Source organism: Carettochelys insculpta, chromosome 5, assembly GCF_033958435.1.
Source record: "Carettochelys insculpta isolate YL-2023 chromosome 5, ASM3395843v1, whole genome shotgun sequence".
Taxonomy (NCBI): domain Eukaryota; kingdom Metazoa; phylum Chordata; order Testudines; family Carettochelyidae; genus Carettochelys; species Carettochelys insculpta.
The window spans coordinates 96,143,515-96,162,103 of NC_134141.1; the positions used below are offsets into that span (position 1 = coordinate 96,143,515).

General features: G+C 45.0%; 1 protein-coding gene across 3 annotated transcripts in view; it reads left to right on the forward strand.

The window, feature by feature from the left end:
* IL6ST (interleukin 6 cytokine family signal transducer) overlaps positions 1–8,952 on the forward strand; it is a 59,986-nt gene extending 51,034 nt beyond the window's left edge. For all 3 annotated transcript variants that reach the window (XM_074995560.1, XM_074995561.1, XM_074995562.1), the window contains one exon: positions 257–8,952. In XM_074995560.1, the coding sequence (XP_074851661.1) occupies positions 257–988 (732 nt within the window). In that variant the 3' untranslated portion in view covers positions 989–8,952. The remainder of the gene's footprint in view (positions 1–256) is intronic.
* The last annotated feature ends 9,637 nt before the right edge of the window (positions 8,953–18,589 follow it).

Here is an 18,589-nt window from a genome sequence, read left to right on the forward strand (position 1 = left end):
TATAGGCAGCTTGAAGCCGCATATTTGGAGGGTTTACTGTAAGTATTAGGATGGATCCTCTATGAAACACTAGCTCCAGATATTTGTAAATTTAAATCACATTTTCCATCTGACTGCAAATGCTCAAGAGGAACTGCCAGATTCTGCAGTTAGCAGAGCCTCTGGGAATATCAATGTGTGTAAAGAAAAGAAAGTGAGACACCAGAACTCTCTTTCCCTCCTGAGCAAAGCCTAACTTTCTTTTTTTTCCTCTCAGCATAATTTTAGTTCCAAAGATCAGATGTATCCAGAAGGCAACTTCACAGATGTAAGCGTGGTTGAAATTGAAGCAGATGACAAGAAGTCTTTTTCAGAGCAGGACTTGAAACACTTCAATTTCCCTAAAAAGGAAAAAAATATTTCAGAGGGGCACAGCAGTGGTATTGGAGGATCCTCAGGCATGTCTTCTCTTAGGCAAAGTGTTTCTGACAGTGATGAGAATGAAACAACACAAAACACTTCAAGTACTGTACAGTATTCAACAGTCATTCTTAATGGCTACAGAGACCAGCTTCCTTCTGTTCAAGTCTTTTCAAGGTCTGAATCCACCCAGCCATTGCTAGATTCAGAAGAAAAATCAGAAGATAACGCAGAAGGGTGTGACAGTGGAACTCCAAGGCAGCAGTATTTCAAACAAAATTGTAGCCAGGATGAGACCAATACAGATGGATCACGTTTTGAAAGAGCAAAGCAAGTTACTCCCCCAGTAAACGAAGAGGATTTTGTTGGGCTGGCACAAGTACAGATGTCAGCTCAGAGTTCACAGCAGCATGGCTGTGGGCCAGAGAAAAATAAACATGAATCTGCTTTGGTGAATGTGCTAAGCCCCAGTACTGAAGGGCAGATTCTGAGACTGGAAACAGCGGGAGTAAACACAGCAACAGTTGATGATATTCCAAAAAGTTATATGCCTCAAACTGTCAGGCCAGGGGGCTATATGCCTCAGTGAGAGGAGAAAGACTGGCTCTATTAGGCCTTCACTAGTGCCTGATCTGTTTCTTTTCTCCTTGTTTCTTATGAGTTAAGCTAAGTAGTTTTATCTGATTTCAGATAAAAACAGTCAGACTGATTTAGTGAAGAGAAGTTGATGGAGGTTGTACAAGTACTATGTTTTGCTGGGATATTTCCATTCCAGAATTAGCGGAGATCCTACTATATAAGCACTACATGGACTCTTTTATTTGTCTGAATAATTGAACAGGCCTTTTTGCGGGTTTTTTTTTTGTCTTTATAATGTTGCATTTGCTACTTTCTATTAAGTTTGTTTTACTTTGTTACATAGGCCAAAGGGCATCTTAGAGAAAAATACTAGAAGCATTCTGTCAGTGCATGATATTAAGACGCATACTTTGAATAAGCTTGATTAGAACTTCCAAAAGTTTAAAAAAAAATGACAAGACAAGAAACAGTATTATTGTCAGGAATGACTTTTTAAAGGTTATCCACTGATTAAAAATGTTAGCCCATACTCATTCCTGGCTTACTTTATGGATGTCAGTGGAGTTAGAGAAGGATGAATTTGGCCCCATGTTTCTAATGTGAGAGCATCAGACTAATATCTCAAAGTGTTTTATGTGTCGTAACAAATTATAAAACAAAAGACTGAAGAACTTACAAGCCATTGTCACAAATTGAAATTCCGAGTGCTTACCACTGCTTAACTTCCTTATGAATGTTAGTGTAGGCTGTATTCTGACAGTATTCTGCTTCTACAGATATCTATATACACACACACACACTCGCACGCGCGCTCTTATATACTCTCATCTATGTATGGAAACTAGGCATAAAACCTACCTACCTTGTAATCTGAGCCAAATGCATGGCAATTAAAATTTCATATTTAGCATTACAAAACTTGGAAGGCAAATGTAGATAAGAGAAACTCCCCTGTAGGCAAAATTAAGTATTAGTTATTCATCTTTAAACAGTTTCTGTCCAGTCACTGACTAAACATGTATCTCTGATTTAGAAATTGCCCTTTTATACACAAGGTTTGAGGCAAGAAGTAATACCATGTAATATGCTAAAATGAATTATGTTTAGGTTTAGCTTTTACAAATTTTCAGGGGAAAAATCACTTCACCCTGTTTACTACCAAGAGTGGGTGTCTGTTATTTCCTTGAAAAAACAACGAGAAGTCCTGTGGCACCTTATAGACTAACAGACTTCTTGGAGCATATTCTTTCTTAGGCAAAGACCCACTTCGTCAGATGCATTGGAGTGGAGATTCCAGAGGCAGGTCTAAATATACAGGCTCATGAAAGGAAGGCCGAGTATGAATCAAGAGGAAAGCCAGAAATGACAAGGTCAATTCAGTCAGGGAGGATGTGGCCCACTTCCAGCAGCTGATGTGGAGGTGTGAACACCAAGACAGGAGAAACTGCTTTTATAGTTGGCCAGCCATTCGTTCAATCCTTTACTGATGGTGTTAAATTCACAAATGAATTGTAGCTTTGTAGTTTCTCTTTGGAGTCAGTTTTTGGAGTTCTTTTGTTGCAGGATGGCTACTTTTAAAGCTGCTACTGAGTGTCTAGGAAGATTGTAATGTTCTCCTGCAGGTTTTTGTATGTTACCGTTTCAATAGCTGATTTGTGTCCATTTATTCTTTTACTCTCTTGTAGTAGGTGCCTTCTTGGTACACCTCTGGCTCTGTCAATCTATTTCCTCACTTCCTCAGGTGGGTATTGTTGTTTTAGGAAAGCTTGGTAAAAGTCTTGTAAGTGTCTGTCTCTGTCTGAGGGATTAGAGCAAATGCAGTTGTACCTTAGTGCTTAGCTGTAAACAATGGATCGTGTGGTGTGCCCTGCATGGAAGCTGGATGCATGTAGGTAAGAATAGCGGTCCATGGCTTCCCATATAGGGTGGTTAGGTGGCTATCACTTGTTTGTACTGTTGTGTCTGGGAAGTGGATCTCTTGTGTGGACTGGTTGATAGTGGGGTGGAAGCTGTTGAAATCATGATGGAACTCTTCAAGAGCCTCCTTCCCATGGGTCCAGATGATGAAGATGTCATCAGTGTATTGCAAATAGAGGAGGGGTGCTAGGGGATGAGAGCTGAGGAAGCGTTGTTCCAGGTCAGCCATAAAAACGTTGGCATACTGTGGGGCCATGTGAGTGCCCATAGTGCTGCCACTGATTTGCGATTTGAAAGTATAAATTGTCTTCAAATCTGAAATAGTTGTGGGTGAGGACAAAGTCACAAAGTTCTGCCACCATTTGTGCCATGGCATCATCAAGGATACTGTTAGCAGCTTGAAGTCCATCTTCATATGGAATATTGGTGTAAAGGGCCTCTGCATGCATGATGGCCAGGGTGGTGTTTTCAGGAAGGTCACCAATGTATTACTGTTTCCTCATGGAGTTGCTGGTGTCTCAAAGATAGCTGAGAGTGCAGGGTTTGAGTGGAGTCCACATGTCCAGACTATCCTGTAGTGAGAGTGCTGATGGGGTGTCCAGGATTTCCAGGTTTATGGATCTTGGGTAGTAGATAGAATCAACCTGGCTGGGGCTCTAGGGGTGTGTCTGAAGATTTGTTCCTGTGCTTTTGTAGGGAGTGTCTTGAGGAGATGGTGCAGTTTCTTTGTGTACTCCTCAGTGTAATCAGAGTACAGTGGCTTGTAGAATGTGGAATTGGAGAGTTGCCTGATGGCCTCCTTTTGGCAATCTATTCTATTCATGATGACAACAGCACCTCCTTTGCCAGCCTCTTTGATGACAATGTCAGAGTTGTCTCTTAGGCTGTTGATGGAGTTGCATTCTGCACAGCAGAAGTTATAGGGAAATTAATGCTGCTTTTCCACAATTTCTGCCTGTGCACATCAGCAGCAGCACTCTGTGTATAGATCCAGTCTGTCATTTCAACTGTCAGGGGGAGTCCATGCAGAATTCTTCTTCTTGTACTGCAGGTGAGAGGGTATCTGTGGATCAGTGCGCTGTTCAGTGTCACATTGAAAGTACTCCTTGAGTCAGAGGTGGTGAAAATAGGCTTCCAGATCCCCGCAGGACTGTATCATGTTTGTGGGGGTGGTGGGGCAAAAAGAGAGTCCCCTGGATAGGGCAGATTATTTCCTTGCTATGCTATGAGATCCCTGAAACTGAAAGTGGCACACAAGAAAAACAGTTCCTTGCTGTAGTAAGGCACTGATAGTGCTGATACTTTGAGAAAAATCTAAAACCCAGAACTTGAAAGGTGACAGGTGGAACATCCTGCCCTTTTTTATCATGAGCCTGTAAGCAAAATACCTAGGTCCTGCTGCTACAATTCTTGTCATCTACCTCTTCTCCATTCTTCTCCTTTCTGTTCCTACCAATTTTTTCACTCTAAAGAGGATGCAATTTCTGAAGGAAATAGTCCTTGAGAGGTTTTCTAATAGATCTTGTTACTCTGAAAACATTTTCTTCAGTGTTTCCTAGACGCCGCCTGATTAGCTTTACAATGTCAGCATCTTGTAGAGGTAGCTGAACCTAGTCCGTTTAGTTTTTCAGTCTGGTAACAAGTGCCTCTAAATCTCTGATTCTCGGGTAATTCAGAAACACTACAAGCTGTATCAGGAAAAATAAAACCTCATTTGATACTTAACAAAATAATTTTTTTTCACTTATTTTAAGATCTCTATATGTAAAGATTCTTCCTCCTGAAGTTCCTCAAATGTGGTGATTCCCAGCTGTGGCCCACAGGTCTGCAGAGTTCGTGCTGGTGGGATGTAGAGAGCTGCTCACGTAGTTCTAATTTTGCTCCTCTTCATCTTCTAACTCACGTTAGAGGGCAAATATATATGTACCTAATTCGCTGTGTAAGCAGTTGCTGGTTTTGCCACTGGGGAGGTCACAATCCACGAGGTAACAGATGCATTTCACACTTTGGAAACTTTAAGAACACCTGGACTAGGGTGTTTGGCAAAGATTTATTTTACACATTTATTTCTACAGTTTTCCTTATCCTACTGATGTGTTTCATTAATCATGTATCATACCTTTTGGTATCCAGAAATTTAGGGGTGTGATTTTGCTTTTTGGAAACTCCTGTGTAATATTTCAGATAGTTGGTCTGCCTATCTTGAATCTTTCTTTTTCCATGGGAAAGAACCCAATGGCATCCAATAAGCCTTTAGAGCTCTCCAGATGATGTCAATCTGCAGTATGAATCATAGGACTCACTCCAAAGGCCAAATTGTACCCCTTTCCTAGAACATACCTTAGTAGCACATAAATTAGAATTTAGGAAATAATTTCTTCTTTTTCTGGTATGTATGGAGGAATTGCCCATTTCCAAAGGGCCTGTGATGCTTGCAACTGAAATTGTATATCGTGTTTTGTGGGTTTCCCTAAGTAAAGTACACTTAAGCCTGAAGATCAGGTGAACTGTGAAAGTATGCGTAAAAAGAGCCCCAGTATCCCCATTCTTATTGCTGCAGCTTTTGTGGTCTTGTCCCATTAACTTCTTCTGAAAATTAACAGATTATGTTGCTTGTTTCTGACTTCCACAAACACTAGTGCTTAGAGATTGGAGAGTCTTCAGATACAGTGTTAGGAGCGTTTTCCCCAAGCCAGCGATATAGGCTCTTTATTTCATAGCATATAAGATATTTTTGGTGGAGAATGGATGACCACTTACTCTTAGCATTGGAATACTGCTCTAGTTTATGTAATCTGCCACTCAAATTAAATGTCAGCAGAGAATCCCGTTTTTGCCCAGCCATGATAGTTCTGACCTGCTTCTTGCAATATCTTATATTCAGCATTGCTACAGATTAATAGTAACTGGCTTGTTAGTGTCTGAAAGACAAATCCCTGTGAACAAAGATCTGCATTTCTCATTTCTATTTATATTTCAGTATTTGGACTGATGCAGAAAAAAGAAAAATGTAGTAAATCCACATTCATGCAAATAAACTCATAAAATTCACGACCAGTGAAATCAATGAGCAGTTACAGCCTGTTCATGAAAGCTTTGTCTGTGCCAAAATGGCAAATTGTGCAGTGTTCAGCTTTTGAACTGAAAGAGTTAATTTTGTAATTTTAAGTCTAGAAAGTATCCTGGCCCTTAATATTGTATTGGACACTGCAACTTGCAGCCAGTATTTTAAAATGTGGATGTGCATTACAGTCTACCTAGTTTTCTGACAATTATTATACATACAAAGGCACATTTTTTTATTACGATGGTGCACTTTTAGAAGAAATAAAGGATTGTTAAAATAAAACTACAATTAACACTGACATTGTTGTGTGCCCTTTTGATTAGATGCCAAGACTGGCATGACTCAGAGGGGAAAGAAGAAAACTGTTACTTGTTCAAAAGCAGGGAAGGCTGGAGAGTTAAGAATAAGCATCTTTGCTCACCAGCACACATTGAATGTCTGCTTGGAGCCAGCTAGTTTCTCGTTTTTTCCTACAGCAACTATAAATGTTTTTTTTTTTTAGTACCATACCATAAATTAACCATGACACGGTGGTAATCTGTCTGGCTGCAGCTGGGATCCCAAAGGTTCTTATCTCAGTAGTCAACCCAGGCAAACCTCTGTCTGGGACGCCAAAGGGTGTGACTGGGGATTCCTTATTTTGGCCTCTCGGCATAGTGGTGGTTATGAGAGTTATATTCAGCAGTAAAGGACCCCACTGCAGTCTATGTGGAAATGAGTCTTCTGTGGCTGAGTATAGAGTCCTTCAGCAGCAGCAGTGCAGCCAAGCGTTGAAACCTGAGTCAGCCTTTGGTGTGGGTATATCATGAGCCTGATGATTGCCTGTCTGTTGACTTCTGCAATCGCAATCATGCAGCTTTCTTGTAGGCATGGAGACCAAATTGTTTTTTGTGTTCTTATGTCATTCATATCCCTGTATTGATTTAATCAAAAATAATTTCCCAAATTGTTTATGGACCGTGGAGACCTGAGTGAACATGTGATGCTTTTCCTTTTTACTAGTTATTTAATTGCATTTAAAAAGTTCATGTAAATTTCCTGATACTATTTTTCTATCCAATTAGTGGCTTGCTATTACTGCCATTGGTACAGTCTGCTATGTGAACGCTGTTTTTTTTCAGTCTCTTTGCTAAGGTGTTCTCCAGCCTAATAGGCAAAAGCTTTTACAACTTTTTCTTAACCATTTATGTTTAACTTCACTACTACCCTAAAAATTAAATTTGACACAAAGAATGCTGCTATTTCTGTTTTCAACGGCTGTAATAAACTTGCAATTCATTTAAAATATAGCAAAATGCATTGCAGAAGTCCTTGTTTTAGTCATCTTTTCATTTCAGTTAAGAATCAAGCAGAAATTGTAGTTATGCCAATTGTATAGCTAAAATCGACTTATCTGTGGTCAACTTCCATGTCTGTCTGCATGGGGGAAGGTCAACGGGAGCATTGCTCCTTTCCACCTTCCTTATTCCTCACCTCTTATGAGTACAGGAGTCGATTTTGACCCCTGCTAGCATCATTTTGCGCATTTGCAAAATCAGCCCCCAGAAGATCGACCCTAAGTGGGTCAATCTTCCATGGGAAAGTAGTTTTGAACATATCTGTTCTTGAGACATTGACACTGTGAAGGCCCAGTTGCAAAAAGGTGCTGAGCCTCATTTCTGATTGACTTTAGCTTCAGCTGTTCCCAACGTATCAGAGGACACCTCAGAATGGAACCCTCAGTAATTCCACATTTGCTTTAAAGATATCTGTGCAAGTAAGAAATGCAACAAAAGCGCCAATGCTTCAGAAAAAAATTGCGTCTTCCGTGGATTGAATATTAACAAATAATTATCGTTATCACAGCTCTAGTGTTGTTAGAGTTGTTTGACTTCTATCTTGTTTAATGGATATCTTGCAGGCCGCGCATGATCTATAGCCATTATATTTCTTCGTTGACAATTACAGATTTTACTGGTTTTTAAAAAGTAAATGAGCCACCTTTGCTCTGTTTCAGATCACACCTTTTTGACGTTTCCTTATCAAAACAGGTTGCTTAAGGGACACTGTCACAGTGCAGGCTCCTTGGGGTTTTTTTGTTTTGGTTTAAGCTGAAAATAGTAAGAGGCACTACACCAACTCCTTAGAACTCTACAATCAGGTTTTCCTAATAGAAAAATATTTTTCAGAATGTGAAAAGTGCAATAAAAGGGGAAACTGTGAACCTAGGCATGCAAAGTATGTTTTTCAGTTTTAGTGCTCTTCATTGTTTAAACTCAAATGATTTTTGTAACGGTTGTTCCTTTTAAGTCTGCTGTCTGTCAGGTAGATGGGAAGGGACTGCATTTCAAATGTAGGTATCAAAGCATGTGCACAATAATTGTACATTTCTGTACTCCATGCAGTAAAAAGTTAGCCTAAAATATTGATATGGCAATGAGTTACTTAGTAACAAGTTGGTTATGATATTTTAATTAAATACAGTTGGGTGAAAAAAACAGCATCTAAACAACTTCCTCTATAGGCCATAGATGCTGTTTTGTTAATGATGATGATAATAATCATACTAGTACAAATAATAATCCAATCCAAGTTCAAGGCCTCTAGTATTTTGACAGGGAATATAAATACCAAATGGAGTTTAATACTGTCTATATATGCAGAGTAGTGAGGGCTAGCAAAACCAATAATGATTTTGTATGCCAGCTCTAAACAATTCACATATAACTGTATATTAAACTTGTAAGTGCTGCTTAAGCCTCCCCTATATAGAAACAAGTTGAAACTTTATTCCAGTATTAATCGCTTTGTAAGCTCCTGCATGTTTATTGTCCTTTAAGTATTGTAAGCTGTTAACAATTTTTGTTAGTCTTTAAAGAGCTACATGACTGCTTTTTTGTTTTGAAACAATTTTTATTGTAATTGTGAATGTCTGCCTTGTCTTTATTGTAGCTGAATGTTGCTTTTCTATCAACTAAATTTTATAAAGTAAACTTTAAAAATATCCCAAATCTGCCTTTACTCTGTGTTTGCATGTTGTCCTAAGGCTAATGTTCAGCAGTTTGAAATTTTTGGCTTTAGATAGTTGCCATGCAGCTTTGCATCTTGACCCCTGTGCCAGTATGCTAAAAATCAGAAAACTTTTCAGCTATTTAAGTAGCCATGGAACAGTCAGAGGAGAGCAGAGATGTGGCTGTCTTTTTAACATAAGACTCAGCAAAACCATGTGAGAGTGTATGAGAGAACTGGCTACACTGATAGATATTGAACGCTTTCTAGTTGCTTATATCATGCCCATTATGACAACAGCATCTGGTCTCTGGGGCAGCGTAACTGAATAGAAAGCGTCGTATGCTGGACGTCAAAAGTCTGTGTTGTATTCGTGGTTTTGCTATTGACTAGAGGTGAAACTTGAGGGCTGGGAGGAGAGGGTGTGCAAGTTAATAATGAGCTAGTCATGGTCAGGAAAGTACATGCTCTCGTCTGGTAATTAGTGGAGAATGTGTTGAAAGTTTGAAGGTAGAGTTCCTGGCAGCCTTGTTTGTGGCAAATTTAATGGGGGGAAGGATGTCAAAATCAAGCCAGTGCTGGAATGCTGCAACCCTAATCTGCTATACATTTGAGAGAGTTTGTGTCTGTCTGTGTCTGTTTAAGAACCCCCTCCTAAGTGGTAAAAGCTAGGAGCTCTAGATTTGGTATACAGCTTCCTCTTATTAGAGCTTAAGTAAAGGTTTTGTTGTGCCAGGAAAATAGGATTGCTTCTTGTGACCAGGCAGGTGAACGGGACTGGCTGGGGATGCCTTCCTCCCCCACTCCCCCCTCAGGACGGCCCCAGCCCTGAGCTGCCTCCCCCACTGACTCATAAAGAACATTTCTGTCTGTTCTCCTTGGTCAGGGAGCAAGAGGAAACGGCACAATTTGCTGCATTCCTCATGCTGGCTGGGGAGTGCAGGGGGCAGACAAACCTGGACCTGCCTCAGCAGGGGGCATGCACCCCATCTCCATCTGTGCCCATTGGCACTATAGAGGCCATGGAGAGGCACTTCTCACCTGGCCCCAAGCTGCTGTGGTGAGAGAGGGATAAGATAGTCCTCTCTCCCTGGAGCAGGCTGCGTGCTGAACCCCTCATCCCCAGCCCCACCCCAGAGCAATGATTGAAATGAAATACGAACATTTTCATTCAGTTTCCAAAAAAAATAAAATTGATTTAAGGTCTCAAACAATGCCAGGTAAATCTTGTAGTTGAGTACTATATTATAGACAGATATGCTCATTTTCCAGGAAGCTGGACTTCTCCCATAGAAGAATTATAATAGTCCACGTACAGTCTAACTGCTGAGCTACATATGCTGCATGCTCAGCAAAATTGTGTGCTGGCCCCTGACTTCATGTATAATTGGTGATTAGGTGAGGGTGCAACCGGTCATCATCTAGGACAGAATGTGGCCCACTGTGAGAGTGCACTAAATTGGAGCATGAAAAAAACTGAGAAGCTGGAATTGTATTTTTAACAACATTGGGGACACAGGTAGAATACCTGGCATGGGTATAAAGTGCTAAAGAGTGTAGCTCTTTATAGAGATCTAGGGAAGAATATATTGACCACACTAACAGTGAGGAAATAATTTAATCATAAAATTCAGTTAAAAAAAGCAAGGCCTATTCTTAAAAAGCGCAACTTCGTGGCCATGTGCTAAACATTCACCCACTTGTTCTACAGGCACTGTTCTCTCCATGCACATGACCGGATGGAGAGACAGCAAGCTAGCTAGCAGCCTAAATATCCGCTTTGTGCAATCGCAGTTACAGCACTTGCAGTTGTAGTATTTATATCAACTAGGGGCCTGGTTGCATCTCTGCTTGCAAGCAGAAGTTGGGCTGGAAGAAAGTTCTAGACAGAAACTTCTTGTAATACACACCAAAGGGGCATGGGCTGGGCCCCACGCTGGCTGAGGGATGAGCTCCGTTTTGGGCTGGGCTGGACCCCACAGTGGGTGGGGAAAGTGCTAGCATGGTGCAGGGTGGGTGTACATGAAGGGGCTGGGCCAGGCCCCACATTGGCCAGGAGAGGGGCTGGCATGATGCTAGAGGCCTCCATCGGGGGTGGCCTGTTTATGATTCAGGAGTAAATATATAATTCTTTGTGGGTGCAATTCCGTTGACTTTTCAAGCGTGCTAGACTTTCAGCAAGCCACGGCTTGCCTGCATTAGCCATCTTTTTCTACTTCCCGAGGCGGGGGACCTGCTTATGTTAAGTTAAAAACCTTAAATAATCCACTACCATGGCAGGTACACACTTTGCTTTGTAGATTAGAAGTTACAAATGGCAATCAGGAGCAGAACAAAAAGCAATAGATCACGTTAGAGGCAAATTAAACCTATTTTAAGCCTCCATTAACATGGGGAACGTAATCTAAAGAGTCTCTGGAAAGAGGTTGTCGCTAACATACATGACTGGAACCCGGGTGTCGTCTAGGTGCCCCTTGCTATGCCACTAGCTTGATGTGTGGCATTGTATAAGTCACAAACTTTCTGTGCCTCAGTTCACAGACTCATAGAACACTAGAACTGGAAGGAACTGCGAGCGGTAAAGTCTAGTTCCCCGCACTCACTGCAGGACCAAGCACTGTCTAGACCATCCCCAACAGATGATAGTTCCTTCATTTGTAAAATGGGATGCCCCTTACTTTATATATTTAGATTACAAGCATTGTAATGTATTTTGCCTAAGTCTACACTAGAGAGTTTTGCCAACAAAACTCATGGAGCATCCACACACAAAATAAATTTTGTCGACCATATGGCGACAAAACTTGGCACTTTCCCCCATGAGGCAGAGCGTCGTTCTCTCTATACTATCAACAAAACAACTGTGTGGACCCTTGGGGTGGTGGGTGGGGGGTGTCCTCTGTCGACTGACAGGGCTTACAGATCACTGGGCAGCCATAGCTGCTCTGCTTCCAATCAGCCAGTCTGTCGCGAGATGGCCCAGTAGTCCAGCCGCACTGTCGACAGAGCAAATTGGTTTTTTTTTTTGCTCCATGTTTTTGCGTGGCCTCACTCTGGCAACAGACGTTGACAGTGCCCTCTGTTGACAGATCGCTGTAGTGTAGACGTAGCCCTTGTGATCCTCAGACCAAAGGTGCTGTCAGTGGGTTCATTTTCAGCCGGGGCAATTGAGGAAAAGTGTGGGGTGGGAGAAACTGGCAGTTTTTCAATCCAGCAGGCAGCTTCTGACTTCAGTGGGGTTGGGTACCAGTTTTACCAAGAGCTGAATTAAGCAGAGTTACATGTAGTCCAGTTGGGAAGAACATCTCTCCTCACCATTTGTATTATTTCTACCAGGGTGAAACTCATAAACATTTCTGAAATGTTTTACACCAAGTAAAATAAACTGGCCCAGTAAACAAAGCACACTGGTTAATTCCTCTGTGTTAATTAGCACACATGTAAACGCGCGTCTTTTTTTTTTTTAACCTTTTATAGCTAACTCCTGAGAAAGGCTTTGAGCTTAGCATGTTGCAGTATTTTTAGTACGTAGGCTTGTAACCACTTTGTGGCATCTGGAGCTCCTTAAACAGCTGCATTGGCTTTTTTTTTTTTTTTTTTTTTAATTTTTGTATATCAGCAGCATCCATGCTCAAGAAACACCACAGCTCCAGGCAAACATGGAACACCAGCCTTCGGGGTTGGCGGGGGGGGGGGGGGGGTGCTGGACTGCTGTCCCATGTCAGAGGTCCTTGGTGGAGGTGCTGCTGCCCCACAGTGAGGCACAAGGGATTGGGGGGGGGGCACTCCACAGCCTCCTGATGAGGGGGGAGTGGAGGAAGCAGAGGATGAGGGCTCTGCAACTTCCTGCTGGGGCGTGTCGAGAATAGGGGCTCCTCAGACTTGGCTGGGGAGGGGCAGGGCGTGAACATGGCAGCTCCTTGAGGCAGGGGTTCCTGGCAGCAAGGGCTGCCATGCCAGGGAATGGGGCAGCCACCCCACAGAGGCGCTTCCCCACAGCAGGAGCTGCCTCCCTTAGGCATGGCGTGCCAGGGACCAAGGCAGCCACCCCATTGCAGAGCTTGCCAGCAGAAGGGCCTGCCGCCTTGGGGATGCCAGGGCAACTGCCCAGCACAGAAGCTCCCTAGAAGGAGGAGCTGGTGACCTGAGATACTGGGGAACAGGAGCCGTAGGAAATACAGGACAATTTGCCCATTTTCTTAAAAAAGTCAAGACACCTGTGAGCCAATTTTACTAAGGGCCTGTCCTTGGCACACTGGCCAGATGGTCACCTACTCTGACAAGCATGTGAAACCAATTAGTCTCCACTTGGCCTTATAACAAACACAGCTGCACTGTGGCTGTGTAGGCACAACTATATAAACAAGCACAGTAGTAACTACTGAGTGCTGGAAACCCAAAACTAGTTATTTAAATGGTTCCTGGCAGCCACAGAACAGAACATGCTGGGGAGTGATGGGAAGGCATTGTGGTCCACAGGAAATACATGCCAATGTAGACTGGGCATCAAGACAGCTTACCAGTGCCAGATTCCAGGGCGTACCAATTTGTCTCTGTTCACATAAGTGTGAAAACTAGTGCCCAGAGTATGAGCAGGCATTGCTTAGCTCCTCCAAGGTACAGCTTTGGTATAGCAGGCCAGGACGGCAGCAGCTCACAAGCAAGGGTTTCCCTTGAACCCATCAGCAACGTTGCTACTTAGTGTTGCTACGTAGCTGCATTGTTTATAAATTTTTTTTAAAGGTAGGACCAAGGCGTGAAATGAGGCCCTGACCCTGCCTGGTCACAAAACAAGAACTAGTCTGGGCCAGCATGTCCAATGGTTATGTCTACACTAGAGCATTTTGTTGACAAAAGCTGGCTTTTTTTTTTTTCTGACAAACCCCACAGAGCATCCACTTCCCAAGGCACTCTGGCACCAGTAAGTAGCCCAAACACAACACTTTTGTGTACAGTAGTCTGCCTTGGCCCCTTGAGGCAAAATGTCTTTGTCGACAGAAAACCAGTCTGGAAGTTTCAGGGGCCCTGTTGTTGCTAGACAGGGCTTTCAGGCCACCAGGCAGCCTTGTCTGCTGTGCTTCCCATGGTCCATTTTGTCAAGAGAGCAGCCAGGCAATCAAGTTGCTCTCTGTCACCAGAGCAGATGGCTCGTTTGAGCCACAGTCTGGCCCCAATTTATTGACTGAAGTTTTGACAGAAGTTACCGTCCGACAGTAACTTCTGTCAACAGATTGCTCTCATGTTGACATAGCCATTGTGTGTAGGAAATTAACTCAAATGTTGTGATCTTTTTTCCCCCAACGGAGATGATGGTATTACAGGCCTAGTGCTGTTTGCAGATCAATGGGAGCCGTGTTCCTCCATGTGGCAAGCACCTTTTGCAAATCCATGGCCACACTGGCTTTTGGTTGTATACCAGGACAGAAAGCTGCCACTGCTGGCCCAGCTGGGAAGGGAGCAGTTGCCTTGGAATACCTACACGGGTCTGAACCATATGTTATCAAAGGTCTGAGCCTCCTCGTGATGGTGAGATTATTCAGCACGCTACATCCTCAAGTTATCAGTGTGCCCTGGTAACACCGGTCAATGAGCTGGTGTGCCTATTTACTCCACGGCCAGTAGGTGGCAGTGTTATACTCACCATAGCAGCTACCCACCCCAGCAGCAACCCTTAACGGTTATTTACTTCACCTCAGTATTTCGTCTCTGCTGGTTTAATTAACTGTGTTTCTTGTCAGTGGATGAACAAGTGCATTCACACTCTCTCTCTGAGCTGTCCTGCCCTGATTGCAGAAGTGCAGCCAGCCACAGACAGGAAAAATAGCTCCTGAAAGTAGCCAAGTGTGGCTGGCAGCTTCCAGAAGCAGAGACTGCAGGTCTTTGCCTGATCCCCTCCTGAAGTGTTTGGCCTGGCTCAAGGGGGCTGGACCAGGCCTTGCCTGGCCCTGGAAGTTGACTGGAAGCTGCAAGGGGGGAGATCGGGTGCTGACGGAGATAAAATCCCAGCCCCGCTAATGACTCAGCTTGAGCTGTCAGCGGCAGTTAGCTGTAAATATTCTCATAAGCATAAGAAGCAAGGTCCCTGCTGGCCAGGCTACATTTTGGCTCCAGCTGCTGGAAGCAGCAGGCCTCTTCCTGCAAGAACGGATGCAGCGTCTTTCCCGTACTCATAAACCTCCCACTAAGCATGACCTGAGGATACACTGTAAGGCAGGCAGGAAAGGAAAAAAACAAACAAACAAACAAAAACCTCCCTTTGCTGACCAGGGCCCTGCCCACCACTCTTGGGTAGGGCAGGGGCCAGGAGCAGGGCGCTGCATGAAGACAGGTTGGGAAGAAAAGCAGGGGGCGTATGCAGCTAGCCACAGGACTGTTTTTGTCCACAGCTCAGCCAGTGGATGGGGTGGGGCTTGGGCTATGATACTCTGCATCCCACCCATGTCCCCCACAGCCCCAAATAGGAGGCATTTGCAGAGGCATGAGGTTTGCAGAAATTTTGGTGGTGCTCAGCATACCCAGAGCCTGCACCTGCCCTCCCACTCAACCCCCACCCCTGCCTAAAATGCTGGGTGGGAGTTCGGGTGGTGGGTGAGGCTCTGGGCTGGGGCAGGAGGGCTGTAGGCTCCGTGGGGGCCTTTGGGTACAAGAAGGGTGATGGGTGGGGCCCTGCATTGGGGAATTCCAGTGCAGGAGCCATTTGGGATTGGGTGCAGGCTCTGAGAGAGCCTTTGGGTGAGGCTGGGTAAAGGGTGGGGCCCTAGGGGTGATTATGGTGCAAAGGGAGGCAGGAGCAGGTTCTGGGTGGAAATTTGGGGACAGAAGGGTGGAGGCACTGGAGGCTGTGGTGTGAACAAGAGAGTGGAGAGGCAGGTGAGGAAGGTGTCACACTTACCTGGGGCACCCTGCAGCAGTGGCTCCTGGAGGTAGTCAGTGGGTGAGTCACTATGCACTGTTCCCTTTCTGCTGCCCTGCATCCTCTCCTCCCCTCACAACTCCACACACACACACACACACACTCTCTCTCTCTCTCTCTCTCTCTCGCTTACTCCCCAGGGAATTTAAGCCAGCCTGAGGCACCCCACTGCCACCCCCAGTAGCGCAGCAGAGCTAGAGAGGCATCCTGCCACTCATGCTACTGGCACGTGCGGCTTCGTGGCCCAAGGGGAATGCCTGTGTGCTGCTCCAGGGGGATGCCCTAGAGGTGTTAGCACTCATGTTGCATAAACCTGCCACACTCACACGCAAGCTAAAGCACTTTGGACTGCATGCAAGAGCTGTAGCATGAAAACTGCGGTAAACTGGAGCAGGAGACCTAAATGGCAAAACCTGGCTGTCAGCAGCACCAAGAGCGAAGGACTTCACTTGGGAAGGAAGAACACACAGCTACAAGCTGGGGCCCTGCGCAGTTGGGGAAGGCAAGCCCCCATCCCCCGTTCTGCCCCTTCTGCAGCTGCCAGCCTTCAGGGTGCCACATCCAGCTCTCACACAGGGGCCTGCCCGCTGGCCTCTGAACTTCCCCAGGAGTAAAGCAACTCCCCAGCCTCATTTGGATCACAGCTGGACCTGGGCCACATTGCCATTAGCCTACAGACTAGCAAAACCTGGCTAATTGCATCATGCGATCCCTGGAAAGACACCAGCCTTAGCCAGGAAGGGCCCGTTCCTAGCGCCAAGTCTGAACAAAACAACTTTAGTATGCGCCCTTGAGCCATCAGGTGACGCGTAAACAAATCTTGTGTACTCCCCTGAATGCCTGCTGCCCTACAAAACCCTACCCACGCTCGCCTCATCTTCCCCTGATGGGCGGTGTGGGTGGTGTGTGTCTGCGCACATGCTGCCTGTCACCAGCACTCCGGGCCCTCAGCTACCATCACCACCGGGGAACCCCCAGTGATCCAAGCATCATGGCTTGGTGAGAACACACACACACACACACACACACACACACACGAGTCTTCTGCCCATAATCGGTGAGTGCAATTATAGTTTACTGAATCTGACGTGTAATAAAATTTAAGCTAGAGTTAAAATATGACCCTCATAGGTTTGTTACCTGGCAATAAATAACGTTTGCGGTTAAGCTGGTTGCTTCCCCTGCTCTCTCCCTGCTGTATGTTTTTGGCTACGCCATTTGCTTTGCAGCACCACTCAGCCTTAAAAACGAAGTATCCCTGTCCCGCCCAAACATCCTCTGGGTTTTGCTCCTGAAGCGAATTACAACAGCACCAACTGGAACACGGAAGCGTCGACAGGGACATGCATATGAGGCTGCCAGCTGGGAAGTGCTGGTCAACCCAGTCAGTGCCAGCCCACTCCATGCCTGTGGCACAGCAGACTGGTCCCTGTGCAGTGCTGGTCAACTCAGCCTGCTGAGTCCTCAGGCGTAGTAAGGTGACAGCTGATTAACCAGGCCTCTTACATGGACAGTTAATATATGCATGTGTTCACCTGCTTCTAGGACAGGAGGACCCAGTCCTGGGGAACCTAGGTCCCGTAGGACGGAACCTACAGAAGGGAGAAGGAAAGGTTCATATGAGAACACAAGTTAGACATTGACAGAACTCTCTCTCTCTCTCTCTCTCTCACACACACACACACACACACACACACACACACCACCTTCCCCCCCCACACACACACCTTTCCCAAGGAGTCACCCTAATAAGTGAGCATACCCCCAAGTAACAGGCAACGCCAGTAACGAGCCTCGATCTCCCTGTCTATGGAAACAACCTGCCAGACCCCAAAAAACAGTTAATTGTACCAGTCCTAAGGGGTGATGGCAGCATCGCCTGGCCACCTGCTCCAGAGAGAGTAAGAAGTCTCCTTTGAAGCAGATCAGCTGCTACAATGTGTTGCTTTATGTGAAGTCAGTGACCAGTCAAAATTCCTTCTGTTTGTAGTGCGATCGTCTAGAACATCAGCTCTATGCTTGGCCTTCCCCAGACCCACCTCAGATAGCCCTGACAGCTGAGTTTTATTTTATCCAGTCTCACTGCTGTGATGACGTGCTTTGATGGGCATGTCTACCCTAGAATGTTTTTCCAGCAAAGCAAATTGGCGAGGGCGGGGGGAGGTTAATTGAGATGCACCTAAAAGATAAGCGCACTCGTCAGAGGTAGGTAGGTAGTGGCTGGAACACATGCAACTGCAAACATTCGAGGCATCTCAAGTCGGAGGTGGGGGGGTGCAGACACTGAGAGCGGAGTTCAAAACTTCAGTGAGAGAGGTCACAGATGAAGGGACAGTTGCATTGTGGGATTGTTGTTGGAGGAATGTTAAGGCAAATGGAGGGAGGCAGGGAGGGTTGACGGAGAAGTGGTGGATGGAATGGGATGGTGTAAACATAAAGGCTGGTGCTTCTTACCCTCGATTCTATTTTTTTAACTAGGGGGGGCCAAATGAGAAGTCGCACTCATCAGAATCCCCTTTCTCCTGGGATGGGGCAGTTGTCAGCCAGCAGCAGGCAGGGAGGAGTCAAGGTTTACTTGGTAAGCCTGTCTCTGTTCTTTTCCCTTTTCCCAGCTGTGCCGCTTGGGTCTCGCATATTCCAAGTCTTTTGTTGTTTTTAAAAGGCCAACATCCATCCAATATGCCAGCAGAAGTGCCAGAGCTGTTGATGCATACAACCCTTCTCCA